The sequence below is a fragment of the Neovison vison genome, chromosome 3 (assembly GCF_020171115.1).
Source record: "Neovison vison isolate M4711 chromosome 3, ASM_NN_V1, whole genome shotgun sequence".
Lineage (NCBI taxonomy): Eukaryota > Metazoa > Chordata > Mammalia > Carnivora > Mustelidae > Neogale > Neogale vison.
In genome coordinates this window covers 22,926,259-22,948,435 of record NC_058093.1, presented here as the reverse complement: position 1 = coordinate 22,948,435, position 22,177 = coordinate 22,926,259, and the positions used below count along the sequence as shown (strand labels likewise).

Below are 22,177 nucleotides of genomic sequence, written 5' to 3'. Positions count from 1 at the left end.
GGTAAGACAATTCTAGTATGGTATGTGAAATACTTTTCAGACTAAAGAAGATTATTTTTATACTGGCTAACCCTGATATTTACAACAATTGATACCAAAATAGTATTCATTAAGGAATATGCTGGTATATTATCATGAGGTAAAAGGAGACTGTAATAGCAGATGAATGAACAGTAGTTATGCAATCACTAGTCTGGCTATGTCTGAGAAATAAAAATACCATTCAGACTGTATGAGTCAGAGGACTGTGGCTTGAGAAAACCTTTCTGTAATACTTCCTTTAGTAGCTGGTATTCCAAATGGGTTTTTGTTTGCTATTACCACAGTTTTTAAACTTAGTACACATGGATGTGGAAAACATATTTATGTTTGAACTCATATATTTTTGAGAAATATTTAAAAGTTTTGGTATATGCTCACAAAACCAAAGGTCCTTAAATTTATAGAAGGCTGCTGAGTAAACATTCATTTAGATGACAAATTTGTTTGTTTGTATTTAACTCTGCCAAAGTGGTATATGAGTGTGAGCTATTGATTGCTAAATAATTCAAGATAAATACTAAAATTAGAAATGAGAAAAAAGTACACTGGATTTAAGGTATATTAAGGGCAATGTCTTTGTATTTTGCTTTAATATTTTTATTTTATTTTATTTTATTTGCTTTTAAATATTTTTAATATTTTTATTACTATTGGCTTTGCCTCTGTCATAGTTAAGTTGGTCTAAGTTTAAATCTAAAGGCCTTTAGAAGTGTAATAGATGTACTGTATCTGATCTCCCAAACTAGAAATTATAGAACACAAAATTTAAGATCTCTGTAAGCTAGCTCATTATCCACGGGGAAATTGAGGCACACATACTGAAAACAAGAATAATATAACCATGCATTTGAAAATAGAGGGCCTTTCTATATAAATTTTAAGGAAATGTAAATTCAGTGAATGGTTTAAATGTTTTCTGCAAGAAGAACATTCTCTAGGCAAATTTTAGAGATAATTATAGGTATGAATTTTGTCAAGGACTTTGGGAGTTTCCATGGTAAACTGAAAGGAATGAGATAAAAAAAAAATTAAACAGCCAGTTGTGAGTTAATTGAATGATGGATAGCAATAAACCATCTTTTGATTATTTTAGAAAGTTACTTGGAAAAGACAGCTTTGGATTAAAATTGTCCAAATCTAAAGAGATATTGTAGCAGGATTTCAGTTCATGAAAAGTCTTGAAAGCCAAGCAGGTGACTAGAATTTGGTTTTGCAGGTAATGAAGAATTAGCAATATTTAACATAATTTCCAAAGAAGAAAACCACATATGTACAAAGGGTAATACAACATATTAGAGAATTCATGTTCAAAGTAAATGACAGTGGTGGGTGAGGGGAAGGTGTGTATCTATCAAAATCCTCAAGCAAGCTTCTTAAAACCCAGAGTTGCAATGGTCCTCCAACCCACCTTCTATCACTAATCTATTTCTAGTTAATTTTCCTACATCTAATTAACTTCTATTTGACAAAGTGCAGAGGAGGAAATAGGCTCATAATAGAGTCAGTTGAAGATCTTACTATTCACTCTCACTTTTTCCATAGACAGAGAAAAAACTATAACCAATTCATTTTTGCTTAACCAATTTCTTCTGTTCTTTCTTTTTTGAATAACTCATAATACCAAGGTAAAAATATCTAGTTTCATAGAAATTTTCATTGGTTCATTTATACACTGAAAAAACGAAACAAAACCAAACCTCAGACTATCTCTTAGAAGTTACTCTTTCCAGGATACCCCAAATTTGAATTCCTGGCAATTAATCTAATAATTTTCACTCTCATAAACATGTCTTAAATAGTTTAGGGTCAGAAAAGTTAATATGAATAAAACTGCTTTGAAAATTGTGCAATACTTTATAAATGTTATTAAGCATAATAATAGCTATAATAATAATTTAATATTCTAATCCACTGACATTAAACTGTCATACAATTGTTTGGTACAACTGCAGGTGTGCATAAATTTAAGCAAACATGATCTTTGAAATCCCAATTTACAAAACAGTCCAATTAAGAAGTGATTATTTTTATTACAAAAAGATTGTTTGTTTACAAAGTGATCTTTGTGAAGTTCTTTTAAAGGTAAATTTCAGTAGTATATTTAAAGTATGACTTGAAATACATAATTTGATTAAAAATTTTTGAAGATTATGTTTATGATGTAATACTGGTTATTTTCAACATTCATATGATGCATACTTCTGTTAAACAGACTTTTTAAAAAAACACTTAACTTTTGGGGTGCCTGGGTGGCTCAGTGGGTTAAGCCTCTGCCTTCGGCTCGGGTCATGATCTCAGGATCCTGGGATCCAGCCCCACATCAGGCTCTCTGCTCAGCGGGGAGCCTTCTTCCTCCTTCTCTCTCTCTGCCTGCCTCTCTGCCTACTTGTGATCTCTCTCTGTCAAATAAATAAATAATTTTTTTTTTTAAAAAAGCACTTAACTTTTAACAACCTAGACTTTATTTCATTTATCAGGGATTTGGAGAAAAAATAAAAAAAGATATTGCTAGAGGTCTATATTCCGATTATATAACTGTCCAGTGCTATTTGGCCAAATGTGCTTAAGCACCAATGCTTAATTTCATGATATAGTTTCCATACTGGCAGCAAAGCATGATTCTGGGGAATTTTTCCCATAAAACTGGACAGTTTCATGAAGGCTTCTTCATGAGGTCTTCTTTTTAACATGAGACATTGTGCCATGTGGATATAGCTCTGAATTGAGTTCTGTTTCATTTCTGCCCTCGTTTGACCTTTGTTGCCCTGTTTGACCTTTGTTGAACCTTTTTTTTTTTTTTTTAACATTGGTCTTTTTTTTATCTATACGTATGAAATGGACTTGACAATCTCTAAATATATTTGTGGTTCCAAGATTCTCAGAATCAAAAATAACACTTAGGTTATATGTGAGCTGGGAATTCTAGACAGAATCCCAACACTTCGACAACCACCTACCCATCCATCCATTCATCCGCTCATTAAATATTTAATAGGTGCCTATTATGGGTAAAGCCCTTGCAAATATGATACATGTGGCAGTGAATGAATAGAATTCCTGACTTCATAGAGTTTACATTCTAAATAAAGACATACATGAGTGTTATGAAATATAACATTTTTAAGTAGTGCTGTTTGAAGTGCCATGTACTGGCCAATGTTGGTCTGTTTCTGCCCTACAAGATAAATTTATAAACTGATAATAAGCATTTAGACATTTCTATAGATATGTTCAAAGACAAGCAAGATAGTCCTGTGTCAGACATTAGGAAGTAGACCATTATGGGAGATAGTATCAGAAAAGTCACAGAGATTCCTATTGGATCAGGACCTCAGGGAACAAGATTAGGACTTTTATTTTACTCTGTTTGACATGAGAAACACTTGAAGATATTTGAGCAAAGGAGTTAAAAGATCAGATTTAAGACTTAAAAGATATAAAATAGTTTACATCTGACCTACAGTAGACTCTAAGGAGACCCACAGAAAAGTAGGAACATCAGGTGGGAGACTATTACAATATTCAGATGCGATGTGGTGATTTGAAGTAGGAATAGTCAGTCAGTGGGGCTGAGAGAGTCAGGTGGAGCCCAAAGGCATTGGGAAGGGAGGGTTGACAGGACCCATGTGTGGCTTAATTAGCAGTATGGGAAAAGATAGGAGTTGGCTGCCTAGATTTTTACCTCAGGAACTGGGTGAAAGAGCTACCATATATTGTGATAAGGAGATTGGAAATTGAAGGAAGTTAGAGGATGGTTGTAGAGAAGCTAGAAACATTTTTCTAGTGTTAAAGTGGGGGGGGGTTATCTTTAAAGTTAAATTGTTAAGGTATTTATTCTATATTAGCTCACTTGATTGAGGCCCATTTGTAGGTAAAAATTATTATTCCTAGAAGCATAGCTCTCTTTGCCAATATTTTCTCTATCCAGTGTGGAATAGAAGATAAGAAAGTGAGCCGCAAGAGGAGAGCCTCAGCAAGCCAGATTTTTCAATTATAAAATTGACTTGTATTTCCCCAGATCATACTCCTCTAAAATTCCTTTATGGTTTTTAAAACCTAGTATGATATATAACTTACAACAGTTTAACTCTGTAGCTTTACATTTTTAAAAGATAATATATCTTCAACATATAAACATTCCAATTTGTGTGGGCATTTTTATTTGACTGAAATACACACAAATAATTGAGAACAATTGTATGCATCAGCTAACTAGTACTATGCTATTGAATAAGAACTACTGATGAAATCAGAATTGATTTTGACCACTGGCTCTTCCACTAATTAATTTTCTGGTTGCATTGTTTAACTTTCTGAGTCTCAGTTTTTTTAATTTGTAAAACAAAGATGATGATGATGTTGGTGGTGGTGATGTTAATAACTGCTTAATATGATTGCTCTGTGGATTCAATGATAATGTGTATACAATGCATTTAGAAGAATTTCTGGCATTGCTAGTATACAGATGGAAAGGACTCCTACTAATAATTATAATATAATTTCATATTAATATTTTAACATAATATAATTAAAAAATAAAGTTAGAAGAGATAAATTTATAATATTGCACAGTTTATATAATAACAAACAGCACGAACTAGGGAGAAACCTAGAGCATATAGAGAAACTAGAACAAATATTTCTATGTATAGATGTGTGCATGGCTATATCTCTCTACACACATCTATACATACATATATAGATATAGCCATATAAACATGCATAAACTTACATATACAATCATGTTTTCTATCAATTCAGGTGGAAATTATTGGTTTTTCACTGAACTTTCCTTTGTAGATGGTTAGATAAACATTCCAGTTTTAGAATAATGTATTTTACTACTTTTGGATGATTTAAACAAAAATTTTCAAGAGTACACTAAAAATGAAGATTAACCATGTTTTTCCATGAAGTGCCAGTGTTTTATAAAATTACAAGATTATCAAAAGTATTGATTTTTTTAAATATTTTTTAAAGATTTTTATTTATTTATTTATTTATTTATTTGACAGACAGAGATCACAAGTAAGGAGAGAAGCAGGCAGAGAGAGCAGGCTCCCTCCTGAGCAGAGACCCGACGCAGGGCTCGATCCTAGGACCCTGGGATCATGACCTGAGCCGAAGGCAGAGGCTTTAACCCACTGAGCCACCCAGGTGCCCCAAAAGTATTGACTTTTTTTTTTTTTTTTCCCCTGAGATCATGACCTGAGCCGAAGGCAGCGGCTTAACCCACTGAGCCACCTAGGCGCCCCCAAAAGTATCGACTTTTAATTAGCAAACACATTCCTATAAAAGAAATGGCATAGCATAAAATGGATATCTTGCCTTTCTCAGATTTTAAAAAAAAGTTCTATGAAAATTTTTTTTTTACTTACAAAATGCTTTTCTTAAACTTACAAAAATGCTTATAACTTTCTAAATTTACAAATGACAGATAAATAAAAAAGAAAATAAATGTTGCCCAGGAAACTTCCGATCAGAGAAACACCATCTTCAACAAATCATTGTATTTCCCTCCCAACTAATATATATATTTTTAAAGATTTTATTTATTTATTTGACAGACGGAGATCACAAGTGGGCAGAGTGACAGGCAGAGAGAGAGGAGGAAGCAGGCTCCCCATTGAGCAGAGAGCCCGATGCAAGGCTCGATCCCAGGACCCCGGGATCATGACCTGAGCCGAAAGCAGAGGCTTTAACCCACTGAGCCACCCAGGAGGCCCTTCAGAGACACTTTTTAAGAATATATGCACACATGTATATGTGCACGTGTAAAAATATTAGTTGGGGGGTGCCTGGGTGGCTCAGTGGGTTAAAGCCTCTGCTTTCGGCTCAGGTCATGATCCCGGGGTCCTGGGATCGAGCCTTGCATCGGGCTCTCTGCTCAATGGGGAGCCTGCTTCCTCCTCTCTCTCTGCCTGTCACTCTGCCCACTTGTGATCTCCGTCTGTCAAATAAATAAATAAAATCTTAAAAAAAAAAGTATCTCTGAAGAAGAAAATGTTTTAAGTGGTATTACTTTACTTTTTGAAATCATAACAATAAAAAATGATAAAATTACATGAAACGTGTCTCCCCCCAAAAGTAATCCATTTTAAAGCAAATTCTGTACTCATTATTTGATTTGTATTTTTTCTTTATAAGTTATAATAAGATGATAAATACAGCTGAAAACTAAACATTTGCAAAGAACTTCAACAGAGAATTTATTCTTGGCAGAAAATGTCCGTAGAAACTTGAATTCTGTAATAAAAAGGTACTTATTTATATAATGTATCCTAAAATGCATGTTATTTATGTCAGGAAGTAAAAATGAATCCTATTCAGAAAAGGCTACCTCAACTTTAAAAAAAATTAACCAGATTTGTGCTGTGCTATAATAAGATTAAAAATAGAAGTGAATATATATTTGCGTCCCACATCTATCTAGGTAAATAGTGATTTAGTTCAAATTTTTTATTTACCTTCTAGAAAATATTTTTGTACATATGAACTTTGCCATCTATGTGATAAAAATACAAAAACAGAGATGCTGTGCTTATCTGCACAGGCTCCCAAAGAGTCATATTAAACTAAACCTGACAATGCAAATATTAAGTGATTTTCAATCTATCATTCAGTTCTTTTCTTCCTTTTTCCTAGCTCCATTTTATATAAAGAAAGAAAATCATAGTTCATTCTCTACTTTTAAAATTGCATCTGATGCTACAAAACTTCTATGTCCTAGTTTTAAATGTGATATTTTTGGTACTTGTATTAGCAAATTGCCTCAGATAAAATAATTTAAGGGATTTATAACACACCTCAGCATTTATTCTTTTATTATCATTGCCTGAACACTTCTAACAAAATCACAGCAAGGGAAAAAGAGTTCAAGTGTGTTGTCACTATATAGCAAATATGATACACACACGTGCACACACACACATACACACAAATATATCTATATCTATATTTATATCTATAAAGTATTCACTTAAATGTAAAAGACATTTCTGAGGTCATGTCCAATAATAAAAAGGATTTGTTAAATGTCCCATTAGCTCTTTATGAGTCATATTGAATGATGAGATTCCATTAAAAAGTTGAACATTTACTTCAAATCTTATAGATTTTGTTACTTGCTACATTATTATAAAGCCTTCTGTAGAAATCAAATTTTTAAAAATTCATTTAATTTAATCTTTCCAGCATTATTTAGATATAATTGACATATCGTATAAGTTTAAGATGTACAATGTATTGATTTGTTACAATTACATATTGCAAAATAATTACCATCATAGGTTTAGAAAACACCTCCATCATGTCACATAATTACCATTTCTTTTTTTGGAGAGAACATTTAGCAACTTGAAGTATATTATACAATATTATTTGCTTCGATCACTCACGCTCTACATGAGTTCCCCAAAACTTATCCATCTTGTCCCTGAGCACTTTGATCAACATCTCCCCACTTCTCCCACCTTCCCCCTAGTAACCCCACTAGACTCTCTGCTGCAGAAAATAGAATGGAACTTTTTCCAAAATTTAAAGCTAGAATTATCATATACTCTAGCAATTCCACATCTGGATCTAAATATATCCAAAGGAAATAAAACAGGATCTTGAACGATGTATCTTTAAATCCAAAGACGAGTAAGACTTTAATGGGAAAATATTCCAAATTAAGTGACTGTCCGTGTAGTGTGTCATGCCTCTTTAACTAATCCATGAGATGGTGAATAAGTAGGGAAGTTACTAGTGACACTAGTAGGGGAATGTCTTCGTTAATATCTCAAAACTATAACATCAAATTTCTGAATTAAAATGAAAGAAAAAAATATGACATGTTTGTAGAGTTTTAAAGTCATCTAGAATGGGGGCTGGATTGAAAAAAAGCCTTCAGTATAATATATAGTGAGAAAAATATGCCTAGCCTCTCTGTGTCAGAGAGTAGTTTCTCTTCGTCCTCTTTGACAAGTGAATGAGGATGTAGGAGGAAATAGAAAAGAACCTGAATAGGTGAATAGAATGTTTGTAAGTTGTGGTATTTCTTCAGATACAGATGCTACTGAATATTTTGGTAACAACTGTTACGGGGAAAGATCTCCCAGAAAATTTCTCACAAGTGATGTTCACCTTTTGTAACACAAAATAGTATGTGGATATGTGTATATAGATACATATATATTTTGCTGCTTCATATTTGGTTGTAGATAAGATGAGTTTTGATTTTGTGACTCTTATGTACTAGCAGTGATTCAAAATCAGGAAAAAAATTATATTTAATTGCTGTTTAACTAAATTTGCATACTAATATAATTTTCTAAAACTTTTATAGAGGATCTCTATTACAGTGTAAAATGTTACAAATTTGAGACACAGATCTCATTTCTTTATCCCTTGACACTTAGCCCAAAGCCCCATTTATTATGGCTCCCCAATTAACATTTGTTGAATAATTGCATGGCAGAAGAAATGGATGAATAGCAGGTATTGTCTTAATGATGACTATCTCCTTATCAAACACCTAATTACAATTAGTGTTTGAAGTTGATTACATTGTAAAAATAACCACACAGTGCTCGTCTGAGTCTGTTTTAGAGAGAACAATCTCCTGGAGATTATAGAATCTGGTTTCTAGAAAAACAGATTTGGGGCTATTAGAAAATAAATTGTAAGATGACCTATTTTAATATGTAGTCTATATCCATGTCAGATGTTGTGTTGTTTGTTTGCTTTTGTTTTCTCATGCAGGAAGGTTATGTGATTAAGAACTGGCTTCTAAAACTTTCAAACGTTTTGTTAGAGGTGATCTTACATTAGACTTTCCATGTAGAATATCTGGAAGATATAGTCAAAAATTGCTGCACCCCTACCTCTCACAAGTTTAACATTAGCACACTTTTTTTTTTTTTTTTTTAAGTCATTGTTTCTTTCTTAGACACACCATTACCTTGAATAAGCAGGTTTGTATGGATGACTCTCACAGGAGAGTGGCATGGAGTTTATTCCACCCGGTGGAGAGGCATTTTTCTGCATTTGCACAAAGACATCAGCTCTCATTTGGGGAATGCCTTGAAGGAAGAAGACCCTTAAAAGGGAGCATGTGGGTAACATTGTTACCCACATGTTTTACTCTTGCTATTTTTCAATTTTGCCAACCACTGATTTAGCTTGATTGAATGTCTTTAAGAACACTTACACAGCCAAATAAACATTTGCTGATGCAGAGAACAAAAAACAAAGTTTCACTGTGCAGAGTGCCGTAGAAAGGCCATAGGGCATTTCTTAATGTACATCTTTATCAGTACTTAAGAAACCAGACTTAGTATGTGAGCATAGCTTAGGAACTAGTCTAGTTCCTTCTTTTAAATATTTCTAACAGGAAAGAAAGTCCCGCAAACTCCACTTTAATTGCAATGAATGGCAAAGGTCTCACAGTGATAAGGCATCACAAACGGGCTGGTTTTTATTACACACAAGGGGATGGTCGAAGGCATGATAATCTAGGAAAGAAAGATGGTTGCTAATGTTTACATACTTAGCTCCCACTGGCATTTCACCAGCTTGGAGGTTTGCACTGTCCCTCTTAATCTGAGAGAGTGCATCCAGATTCACAGCAAGACTTCAAGGAGAGCCAGATGATGGGGCAGATGGCGGATGACTAATTTGGCAAGGCTTGATGAGTGGAAATTGTTTGCTTTAATTGCTTGTCAAGTCCAGCACCTACATTAAAGTTAAGGACCCAGCACTTCCACAGAAAATGAAATACTACAAAGTAAATAAGAAGGATTCTGTGTAGGGGACTGAGAAGGGGTGGGAAGAATGATTAAAAAATGCTGGGAGAGATTTGTGGCAAGACAGTGGTAAGGGGAATATTTTATCCAAGAATAAATGACATGAATGCAATTTCTAAATCTATAAAGTCTTTCTATTATTTTTTTCAGCTCTCAATGTAGGAATTTTATGAGATGTAATTTAAGAAAAAATACAATAAAATATTTAAAGACAGGAAAACAATGAAGAACAGATACTAAGAATTATATACAAGTAGTTACAAGTCAGCTTTTGATGATGCATATAATGCATTTAAAATAATTTGTAATTATTTTAATTTTACTAGGCTAATTTTTGAAATATAAATTGGAAAAAAAATGGGACATATTATAAGAATAACCTATTGGGAAAACTGAATTAGAGTAGACTTACATACAAGACATATTCATAACAGGAGAGACAATCATGTAAAATTTTTATATCTATCACTTTTTCATTATCACCAATGAGGTGGTTCCTTCTGCAATATAATTTAGTAGTTTAAACATCTTTGAGGGCATTTGAAGACTACTGTAGGTAAACAAATGAGGTAAAAGTATATCAGTTAAATTTTAGATGAATCAACACATAGCAGTATATGTAGTCTACAGACTTGCTTTCATCAGTCTGTGCTATAGAATGCCTGTCTTTCCTTGCTACAACTCTATTAGTGGAGGTCTACAATGCCAAATGCCTTTTCATTTGGCTCAAGTATCATTTAGAAAATATTTTCATTAAATTCAGCAGCTTCTCTGTTTTGTTACTTTGGGAGTCAGTAAAATACTGGTAGAAAACGGATTCAGAGAATACATGATAGGAATATTTTTTTTTAAGGTACCACATTTTTACTTTGAAAAATATTTTATTTCCAGCTTATATAATGTAAGTTACAAATCACATTTCCTATTTTGGCAATAATTTTTCCATACCTTTAAAGTTAATTATAAGGAATACAAAATTTCAGAAATATAAACCCATTTCCTTGATTATTTGGGGGCATAATTATTCATAAAAGGAGAAAGCATAAAATACCTGGAAAACAATCTAATAAAAATGTTTTACATTTTACAGGAACATATTTAAGCCAACTTGAGTGTGTGTGTGTGTGTGTGTGTGTGTGTGTTTTACTTTATACTCAATAAAATTTAAGTTTTAACTGTAGAGATCTAGGTAATCACCACCATGGTCAGTGTGCAGAATTGTTCTGCCATCTCCCAAATTTCCCTAATGATCTTTTGTCAGACCTTCACTATCCCTCCTCCTCATTCCCCAGCAACCACTGATCTGTTCTCCTTCCTTGTAGTTTAGTCTTTTTTACAAAATGACGTTTCAATAGAAACATATGTAGCCTTTTAGATTCTATGTAGCCTTTTGAGTCTTGCTTCTTTCAGTCAGTATAATGCCTTGAAAAATTTTCCATATTGGTGTATCAATCATCTGTCCATTTTGTTGCTGAATAGATATTCATGGAATGTATATTTTCATTTCACCCATTGGAAGACTTTTGAGTTGTTTCCACTTTTTTGTGAATTTGAGTAGAGTGCCTATAAATATTCACATACATATTTTTCTTTCCTTGTATTACTAGCATTCTTTTCTCTACCCGACTTTAAGATCACAGCATATAATCCATGTAACACACAAAATCTGTGTTAATCGACTGTTGATGTTATCAGTAAGGCTTCCAGTCAACTCTAGGCTATTTCTTAGTTAAGTTTTGGGGGAGACAAAAGTTATAAGAGGATTTTTGACTGCATGAGGAGTCAGTGCCCACATTTTTCAGGCTCCACAATACTCTTATCAACTGCTATAAATTAAAAAGATTTCCTCCTCAGGGGCCATTAACTTGCTAGAGCATCTCACAAAAGTCAGAGAAACATTTTACTTACTAGGTTAGCAGTTTGTTATAAAAGGTTATAAGTCAGGAATAACCAGATAGAAGAGATGTGCAGGGCAAGGTATGGGGGAAGCCTGGGGGCATCCAAGTTCTCCTGGAGCATCAATACATGTTCACTGTTAACCTTCAAAATAAAACTGCCAGTTATTTTACTAGCAAAATTGGATTTATTTGGGAATAGCTGAGAATTGCAATCCAGGACAAGCAGGTTGCTGCAAAACTATGTGTAAATCCCCCCATGTATGTGAACATAATTTTTATGTGGACATAATTGTTCATTTATCTAGGGACCTACAAGTGGAATTGCTGGGTCATTTGATAAGTGTATGTTTAATTTCTAAGTTTGTAAAATGTCGCCACAATGTGACCTCCTCAAGAGCATCCAATGAATTCAACCCTTTACATAGTATAGAGTAGATTTTAAGTAAGTATTTTAGAAATAAATTCAATCACAGAATTTTTGAGCTGGGAGAACACATAAAGATATCTTCTTTGAGAGAAAATTGGAAATGATGAATACAGAGTAATTATTCAAGTTTGTTCATGGCTAGAAAGTGCTGGAGCACTGGAGTCCCAACCTCTACTTTCTTTGTCCAGTGTTCATTTCTTTAGATGAGGCTGGTTGAGTACATCACCATGCAAGACTTATATTTTAATTTACTTTAATATATTGCATAATGCACACATATAATATACTGAATATTGGAATAAATGGCAGTAGCTAACATTGAGCTCTGTCATGAGTCCAAAATTGTGCCAAACAAGTTACACGTAGAGACTGATTTAATCCTCACACTACTGCCTATTAAGCAGTCATTGTTATTATGTCCACTTTACGGAAGAGGAAATAGATTACATTGCAGGCCAGTGATTGAGCTAGATTTTATGCTGGGTATCTGGCCCTGTGTTCTTAACCTCTAAATCTGGGTTTATCATTAAAAATACTTAGTACAGGGGCATCTGGGTGGCTCAGTGGGTTAAACCTCTGCTTTCAGCTCAGGTCATGATCTCAGGGTCCTGGGATCGAGCCCCACTTCGGTCTCTCTGCTCAGCGGGGAGCCTGCTCACCTCCCCCCCGCCTGCCTGTCTGTCTGCTTATGATCTCTCTGTCTCTCTCTGTTAAATAAATCAATAAAATATTTTAAAAAAATACTTAGTACAAATCCTACTTTGTAGGTAAAGAAACAGAGACTCTGGAAAGCTACTTGCCCAAGTTCAACATTCAATGTTTAAAAAATGGAAAAACCAACATATTTGATCCTGGCTCAGTTACAGTGCTTAGTGACTCTGAAGTGCATCCATTTACTCAACAAATATTGACTGAAAGTACCCTATGTGCCTGCTCTTTTGTGTGTCGAGCAGAAAGGGGATTGCCTTCTTCACAGCTTGCGTTGTAATGTAGAGACATACAATATACAAGTAAACACGCAAAATATATAATGCAATTTCAGATAGCAGTAAAATAAAATTGGAGAAGGCAAAGAAGACAGAGCATGATGTATGAGAACGGGGTACTTATTTTAGATATGGTGGTCAGACCAGGCTATGTTGTAGGAGTGACATCTGAGCAAAGACCTGAATACAGGTTCTTACAGGCCATGTTGAAAGTTTGGATTTTATAATAAGTATGACTAGAAGCCAATGAGTGTTTTCAGTAGGAGACTGATGTGAATGATTTATGTTTTTAAAAAGATCATTCTGGACCCTGTGTGGAGAATAAATTAATCAGGACATGTAGGGAATGTAGGAAATCAGAAAAGAGCCTACTGTCAAAGTCCAGGGGAGAGATGAGAGTGACTTGTATTAAATGACTATAATAATGGAAGTGGCAAATTTGGCTTCATTTGTAGGTATATTTTGAACATAGGACTGCCAAAACTTGCAATCACTATGTAACTTTAATAGCACTCAATAATAGTCTCCAAAAATGTTGGCTACTTCTTTCATGCTTTTAAAATATTTTATTTTTTGAGATTTACTATAGCTCCAGATTTTTAAATTCCCAACAACGTGCATTAATCTAAAATGTATTTATTATGTTAATGCTTCTGAAAAGGAAAGTACTTCTTATCATTAAATCAGATAGACAAATTAGAAAATTTATTGGTCACCACATATGTATTTTTTTAATGCAGACAGTCCCTCGATCATGCCCACACAATGTATGGCATATGTATATTGTTCATTGATTTTTTTTTTACTATGTACATTATATAGCCTCGTTTAATCAATATATATATTTTTCCATGATACTAGGTCAATAGTAGATGCTGAATAAGTAATTACTTTCTTAATTCATATCTCATATAGGCATTTGATTAGAAAGTTATGCAAACAATTGATTCATTGATTGATTGCTTTTACCCCCCTGCCTATCTTATGTAGAAAATAGAGGGCCAGTTTCCACAGGCGTAACAAGCCTGGAGGCAGTAATCCATTTTTAGTATTAATATGGATATTGTTATTATTTTGTCATTTTGCTTCTAATGTATTTTCCCCATGAATCAAACAGATAATTATGTGAACCTGCCTTTGTGTGTTTTACAAGATCCTAATTATGTTCCTAATTTTTTACTGAAGGAGGATTATGTAGTTCACTCACTGTGAGAAATAAATCTTAAGTCAAGAGGAATAAAAAGTCCATGTTTGCAACTCTAGCTACATTTGTAGCAGAATCAATACCAAATAGAATAATTGGTGATTTCATTAAGGCCTCACATACAGCTTTACTGCTGGAGTTTCTGTTGGAATAAAAACTCCAGGAAGCCCATGTAAATTCAGGATTTCTGAAGCTTGAAGTATTATAGGTTTATAGTTTAAGGACTTCATAACAGCGTTGGCAGAGAGGACTGAATTTTGTTAAACTTGTTTTGGCTGGTAAGGAAGATTTTTTCAATTCTATTTGATAAACAACTTTGTGAAATCAATGAAACTTGATGGTTTAAGGATTGTCTTGTATGCATTGCCTGATGATAAAATCGATTGGCAAATAGAAGTTGTGAGGTTTCGTTCAGTGAAGGCTTCATGACGAGAAATACAAATGATTTTTATGCATCTATCCAAACTAGTTCTCTTAAAATCAAGTCTGTCTTTCAAGATGAAAGTTATGAAGAGCATACTAGTCATTATAAATAGCAGTTTGAATCAAAAATAAATATATAGAAAAGCCTTCCTGAGACAAAAATTTTCTTAAATAGAACTATGTGTAGTAAAAACTCCAAAGACCAAGATGTTTGGAGAATAGAGTTTTCTAATTAATCAGACTTTCTGTTTATTGGAGGATTTTTTGTTGTTGAAAAATATTTCTAAACATACTCATTTCAATTTTATGTTTTCATACAGTATGTACAAAACACAGCTGATCACTTATCAAAAATGGGAACTTTTCTGAATTGAGAGTCATTTTCCAAATACTAGTTATAATTGTTTTTATAACAAGTGAATGCATATTAGTAAATGATAATTTATTGCAAACCCCTGTGTTATATAACTCAGCAAATACAAAAAACAACTAATAAATTGTATTTCTCTAAAGAGAGTTTATAGCCTTTGTGGATTTTTTGCACAGAGATTTTGTAGATTTTGCACAGAGATTATTATAATAGTAGTTAATAATTAATAATTAATTATAATAATAATTAATAATAAAATTTCATAGTATGTACTTTTTTCATATATGCAGGAGCAGAAACATGGAAAAAATTTAGTTATTACTGTTATATGAATAAATGTTTCTTCCAAAATCTGTGTAAGTTTCTATAGAAAAGGTCAGAATACCTAAATATTTTAGAAAACTTTCCATTTGGATGTTTGCATATTGATTTTTACATATTGATATTAAAGTAAAGGTTTTATTTCCAGTTGAAAGAAACTTGTACAACATAAATTGTATATAAATTTCAATTTGGCATTTCTATATATTTTAGAAATAGTTTATTAATCTATAATTTCCCCATGAGTAGTTGTATTAAAATATAAGCTCGTTCTCATTGGAATATAAAATAATTGAAATCTATATTTCATAAACCCATATCATAATTCCTTTTCTCAACAGACATTTTACAAATTTGTAAAGATTTTGTTATAATTTTGCTAGGAGGAATAAAATACAGATTGTGGATTATGAGTGTTTCCTAGAGAGCCTCTACAGTATATTGGAGAAAAAGGAAAAGCTGGACTTTGATATTGGCCAATAAGGATCATGTACATGAGTCAGTCACATCTTATTTTCCTGTGTCTGTTGAATAATATTGCACTTATCAATAGAGATTTATTTTTTCTTAATGTTTATTCATTTCAGGAAGTGAACCTCTCACAGAATCAGCAAAATGTTCAAAGATCAAGAATTATTTTGTAGTTCCTTCAGAAACAGACTCTTTTAACTCTAGAGAACAAACTGATGGCTACCAGAGGGGAGGCGTGTGAGGGGCATGGGTGAAGTAGGTGATGGGTTTTAGGGCCCTTGTAGAGGCACTTGGGTAGCTCAGTTTGTTAGGCACCTGACTCTTGATTTCGGCTCAGATCATGATCTCAGGGTTGTGAGATCCAGCCCTGCATTAAGCTCTGTGATGGGCGAAGAGCCTACTTAAGATTCTCTCTTTCTCACTCCCTCTCTCCCTTTTCCTCTGCCCTCCACAACACTTAGACAGGGGCGAGTGTCTCTAAAAAAAAAGAAAAAAGAAAAAAACAAAACAGGTGGGCACATCTTGGGATGAGCACTGGTTGTTGTATGTAAGTGTTGAATCACTAAATTCTACACCTGAAACTAATGGTACACTGTATGTTAACTAAATGAAATGTAAATAAAAACTAAAAACAAAAAAAAAAAAAAAAGAAGAAGAAGAAGAAGAAAATAATTTTGTAATTTCATTCCAAACTGAAGTTAGTCAAGAAACCAGATAAAACAGTAAAAATTACTTAAGGTCAAAAGCATGTAACTTAACTAGAATTTAATCCTTCCTATGTATAATATGTTAGCAGCTATAATCAAAATTCACCATTATCTTCATGTTAATGATAATAAATCAATATAAAACCTTAATTGTTTGAAAACTCTGGCTCCTTTTAGCTCGTTTTTCAGTAAATATCTGGGGTGTGTCCCTAGGTCTTATGATCTAAGATGGTGGTTCAAGGTTTAGCCATCCCATCCCCATTCCAGGCAGCATATTGGAGGAAGATATAAAGAAAAGAGGCAAAGTCGGCTCCAACCATGTTTTAAATGAAGTTCTAGCAAAGTTCTAGAAATCTTTATTTGGGGTGGCCACATGCCCAGCTAAAGGTTGAGTAGTTTATTACTCTGAAGGAAGAAGAGACGGATATGGAGGATTCCAGAAGTCTTTACCTCCATCCCTCGCACTCTACAAAACTGCATTCTCAGTGGCAACAAATGAGCTTCAGCATGGTGTGTGAGAGAGTTGGCACTCAGAAGGTGGGGAAGTAGCTTGGAAGCGATAAGCTGACAGGACCCTGGAGAGAGGAAATGATTTTTTTTTTAAGATTTTATTTATTTATTTGAGAGGGAATGAGAGAGAAGGAGAACACACAAGCAGGGACAAAGGGAGAGGGAGAAGGAGAAAAGGGAGAAATTATAATAAAGTCATAAAGAGTTATATGTTAGGCACACAGAAATGTGCCTCCCATTGAAAAGGGAGTCTGATGGGGGGCTCGATCCCAGGCCTCTGAGATCACGACCTGAGCTAAAAGCAGATACTTAACTGACTGAACCACCCAGGCGCCCCTGAGAGGAAATGATTTTTAACATTTCTTTATATGTTAGATTTCAGAAACAGTCTAAAGATTATGAATTGGTTTTCTAGAACTGCTATTAACAAAGTACCACAAACCATAAAGCAACAGTAATTTATTCTTTCATAGTTCTGGAAGCTAAACGTTCAATATCAAGGTATCAGCAGGGCCTCTGAGACGGGCAGCATCTTCCTAGCTCTAGCGATGCCGTCAATTCTTGACATTCCATGATGTGCAGCCGCATCTCATTCCCATCTTTTCCTCTACAGTTACACGTTGCTTGTGAGTCCCCCCCCCCCCGACCCCCACCATATGTCTTTGTATCCACACGCTATTTTCCTCTCTTGGATTTAAGACTTACCCTAATGTCTTCATCTTAACTTAAAGACCCTGTTTCCAAACAAGGTCCTAGTCATAGATACCAGGGGTCTCACCTTCAATACATCTTTCAGAAAAAGACACAATTCCACCTCTAAAAGAATATTTCTAGAAAATATACTGTTTGATGAACTAGACATCCAGACATGGAAAGATTATGGTTTTTTCGTTTGTTTGTTTGCCTTAGCACTGTGGTCAAAGGTCTACATTATTCTTCAAGGCTTCTAGATTTAGGTTTTTGTTATTTTTGATGTGCCAGGAGGCAACAATAGTTGTCAAGATGGTCTTAATTGGGAATCTGGGTGGCTTAGTAGGTTAAGCCTTTGCCTTCGGCTTGGGTCATGATCATGGGGTCCTATGATCGAGTCCCACATCAGGCACCCTGCTCCGCAGGGAGTCTAGATCTCCCTCTGCCTCCCACTCCCCTTGCTTGTGCTCTCTCTCTGTAGGATAAATAAATAAAATCTTTTTAAAAAATGGGCTTAATTATTGGAAAGTATCCATCTATATATATTTTTTCCTTTGTGTATGGAAACTCGTTTGCTTGAAACCCATTCCCTTTAATACAGCCAATGCATTATGACTTGTCCTTTCTGTGTGCCTGACATATAACTGTTCATGGCTTTATTACATGGCTCTGTTCTTCAAAGTTTACACTTTATATCTTGCCTTAATTTGGCTATATTATATAACTTACTCAGAAGTAAGTTGCTAAGAAGATTATTTCACATTCATTTCCTTTTCAACTTTCCATAGTATTATTATAAGATTCATAATGTAGTTTTTTTTTTCAGTCTACTAAAGATTAGAGTTGGTGCATTAAATGATCAAGATCTTGTACAGGCAGATACAGAAACCATAAGAAGTAATAACCAAAACACTAACTTCTGGAAGACAAATATCAACACAGACAGAAAATAAAGAACACATGTGTGTACACTTGGTGCTTGGGTGTGAACAGACTCAAGATCCATGCTATCAAAGAAGGCCCGCTGAAATCCTTTACTATCAGTCCATTATACCTTAGAATACTAATGAGTATACAAAGGGAAGATCCAGTTGATATCAATCAGAGCTCATATTTTGTAACATGTTCTGTTTCTAGTATATGTTTGAAATGTATGGGCTACAAATGTGATCGCTTTAATTTTTACTCTGCTCTGTTTCTTTTGAATCTGTGCCGCCTTAGTCTCTGTGTTTCATCCATGCAACTTAGGAATATAAAACCATGATATCATTTATATGTCTTATCTAAAGAAGCCAAACTCATAGAAACAGAGAGTAAAGTGGTGGCTACCAGAGCTCAGGGGTGAGAAAAATGGGGAGATGCTGACCAAGACAGACTTCCAGTTATAAGATGAATAATTTCCAAGGATCTAACTTACAGCATGGTGACTGTAATTAACAACACTATATTATATACCTGAAAGTTGCTAACATAGTATCTTAAATGTCATTACAGAAAAGAAATAGGGATTGTGGGACATGATGAAGATGTTAGCTAATGCTATTATGGTTTTAATCCTTTTAAAATATATAAGTGTATCATATACATCGTATTCCTTGAATTTATGCACTGTTATGTCTCATATGATATGGGGGGGAAATAAAAGGGAAGATATTCTATCTGTGTGGTTTATGGGTATAATGGCATGAAAAATACTTTAATTTGGGGAAACAGAATACAGTGTGGGGGATAGAGTGTTGAGAGAGACATTGTCATTGTGCATGTCATGGAGAGGTTATATAACTTCCTCTGTATCTTCTTTTCTTGGCAGTGTGTGCAGGAACAGAGAACAAGCTGAGCTCTCTCTCGGACCTGGAGCAGCAGTATCGAGCCTTGCGCAAGTACTATGAGAACTGTGAGGTGGTCATGGGCAACCTGGAGATAACCAGCATCGAGCACAACCGGGACCTCTCCTTTCTGCGGGTAAAGCTGTCTCTTCCTTTCTCTTCTCTTCTCTTCTCTGTGAGTGGACTGTGGTGTCACAATGCATGAAGACAGACCAGCTTGCTTGTATTTGATGGTGATAGTCTTCTGCCTGGCAGGGACCATGACTGTGGGCAAAAGATAAGAGATACCGAGGCACGCCCAGGAAAATAACAAGAGTAACAGTACCATCATGACTGACACCCCAGGTTCAGAGCAGTTACTGTTACTCTAAGATTGATGAAAGGTTTTGTCAGCCTACGGTGCATGATATCTAGCAAGTCTGTTTTTTTCTGAATTGCAGTCAAGAGGGAAACTGTTAAAGCTGGGGACTAGGAGAGTCAGAGGACCAATCAGATAAGAATTGGTAACTTTAGTAATCTCACTTCCTGTCCTTTTTCTGTCACTTTGGAAATTTCAGACTACTCCATATTACCATAATAAGATTAGAACTGTTATCTGTAGAAGAAAAATGACATCTGTTTTTGAAAACCTACAAATTAGTTAAATTAGACACAGGAAATTACAAGTACTTAGGTAGGTTGATATATGCTTGCATATAAATGCATATGTGTGTATATAAAGTTACTCAGAGACAACCAGTCCTTTTGCAAACTTGTTTTGGCTCTCATTTACATCCTCAGTCTGTTAAACAGACTATCAGTGCTTTGTGCCTTCAGTTTCTTGTGTTTTGCTTTACCAGAGTAGGCAAGAGAAAAATCTGAACTTCAAAGAGGTATGGTCTTCTGCATACCTATGAATTTATTCTTTATGTAAGAACTAACAAGATATATTTTAAATAACAGCATCCCTATAATATATTTGATCTTTTCAGTAGTATTTACACATTTCTTAGGAGTACCGTCTTGTGTAAATCAAGACAAAAGTGTTTCAAATACTGATACAGTAAGCTGTTTGGGATATAGTGAATTATTTAAAGAATTATAATAATTTAAATAATTCTGTACTTGGATAAGTAGAAAAAAAAAGGCAATGATTTTTAAATGCTTTAAATTTATGTAACAAATATATACAGAAGAGCAACAACCTCAGAAAATAAACCACCTCAAAACTTAAGTAACACTATGAAGCTTCCAGTGACTGTTTATAGGATCAGTAGAGGGACGGAAGGTGTGTCCATATTCTGTTGCCTGATTATCAGAGCTCTGGTTCTGTGGGTTATATGTCAAAAATTTTAATAATTATGATATTTAGTTACGGCATTTTTGTTTATCAAAAGTAAATAGTAAAACTTATCAAAGTTCTAGAATAAGAGAGCCTTAGAAGAGCTTAACATTTTTGTTTTTTTTCTTTTTTGGACTATTGTTTCAAGAAGAGAATACTTGTAAGCTATCCTAGAATAGCCACTTCAAAGGAATGCATCATTAGTTATTAAAATTGGTTTACAAGCTTCTAACCCATGTTGATTATTTTCAGATAGATTTTATTCTTCAACATCAAAATAAGATTTTGATGGTATATGAGCTGATTTGGTTAGAAATGCCAAGAAGTTCAATGATGTTACAGAAAAGGAAAATTGAGATCTGAATTCTGAATCAGAGAAAAGAAATAAGTTAAATAGTTTATTCAATCAGAATAATATGAGAAAATTTTAAAAGGCAATCTAAGATCTTTGTTTTTCTTCTTGTGTTTTCTTGACTTTGTTTGCTGTACATGGAATGAGATTCCACTGGCTTAACAAAATATAGTCATGGATATTATAAATGGCAATCTTTAAAAAAATAGATTCAAGTCAATTTTTAATATTTAGAAATGTGAAAGTAATCTACAGATCTTTGAGCAGCATGGTTAATATTGTTGAATATTCTACCTTTTTAAGAGTCATCTTGAGTAAAAAGTAAGATAATAGAATAAACAAATTTGGGAAAGAATAAAATAAGGATGATCAAGGTTTCTATGTGGAACAAAAGTTAAGTTGTTTCTTTAAAAAAATAATTGTTCGTACCTAAGTACCATCTCCAAAATTTCATGTAAACTTGGTACTACCCCATAAACATATCTTTATTGTCATCTACTGATTTAGAGATAGCTCTAATGGGTTTTTATTTTCCCTTACTAATAACACCTTTTTTGTTGTTTTACTTATCTATTGTTCCTTTGGAAAATAGCCATTTCTAGTCATGATATATAAGTATTCATTCAAAGATAGTCTTAGCCCAAGAATACAATAGTAAGTAATCTATTGTCCTTGACTTCAACAACCTTGCGGTCATGTAGAGGGTTACAGATGAGTAATATGTAAGTATTGCATTTATGTGTGTATATATGTATATATATAAAGTGTATAATATGATTATATATACATATATAAAAATTATAGTTGCTAAAACAGAAATGAGAAGCCAGAATCTGAATGA

General features: G+C 33.9%; 1 protein-coding gene across 5 annotated transcripts in view; it reads left to right on the top strand.

The window, feature by feature from the left end:
• Window positions 1-22,177, top strand: part of ERBB4 (erb-b2 receptor tyrosine kinase 4) — a 1,164,558-nt gene that overhangs the window by 424,893 nt on the left and 717,488 nt on the right. For all 5 annotated transcript variants that reach the window (XM_044241525.1, XM_044241523.1, XM_044241526.1 and 2 more), the window contains exon 2: window positions 19,648-19,799. In XM_044241525.1, coding sequence (XP_044097460.1) covers window positions 19,648-19,799 — 152 coding nt within the window. The remainder of the gene's footprint in view (window positions 1-19,647; window positions 19,800-22,177) is intronic.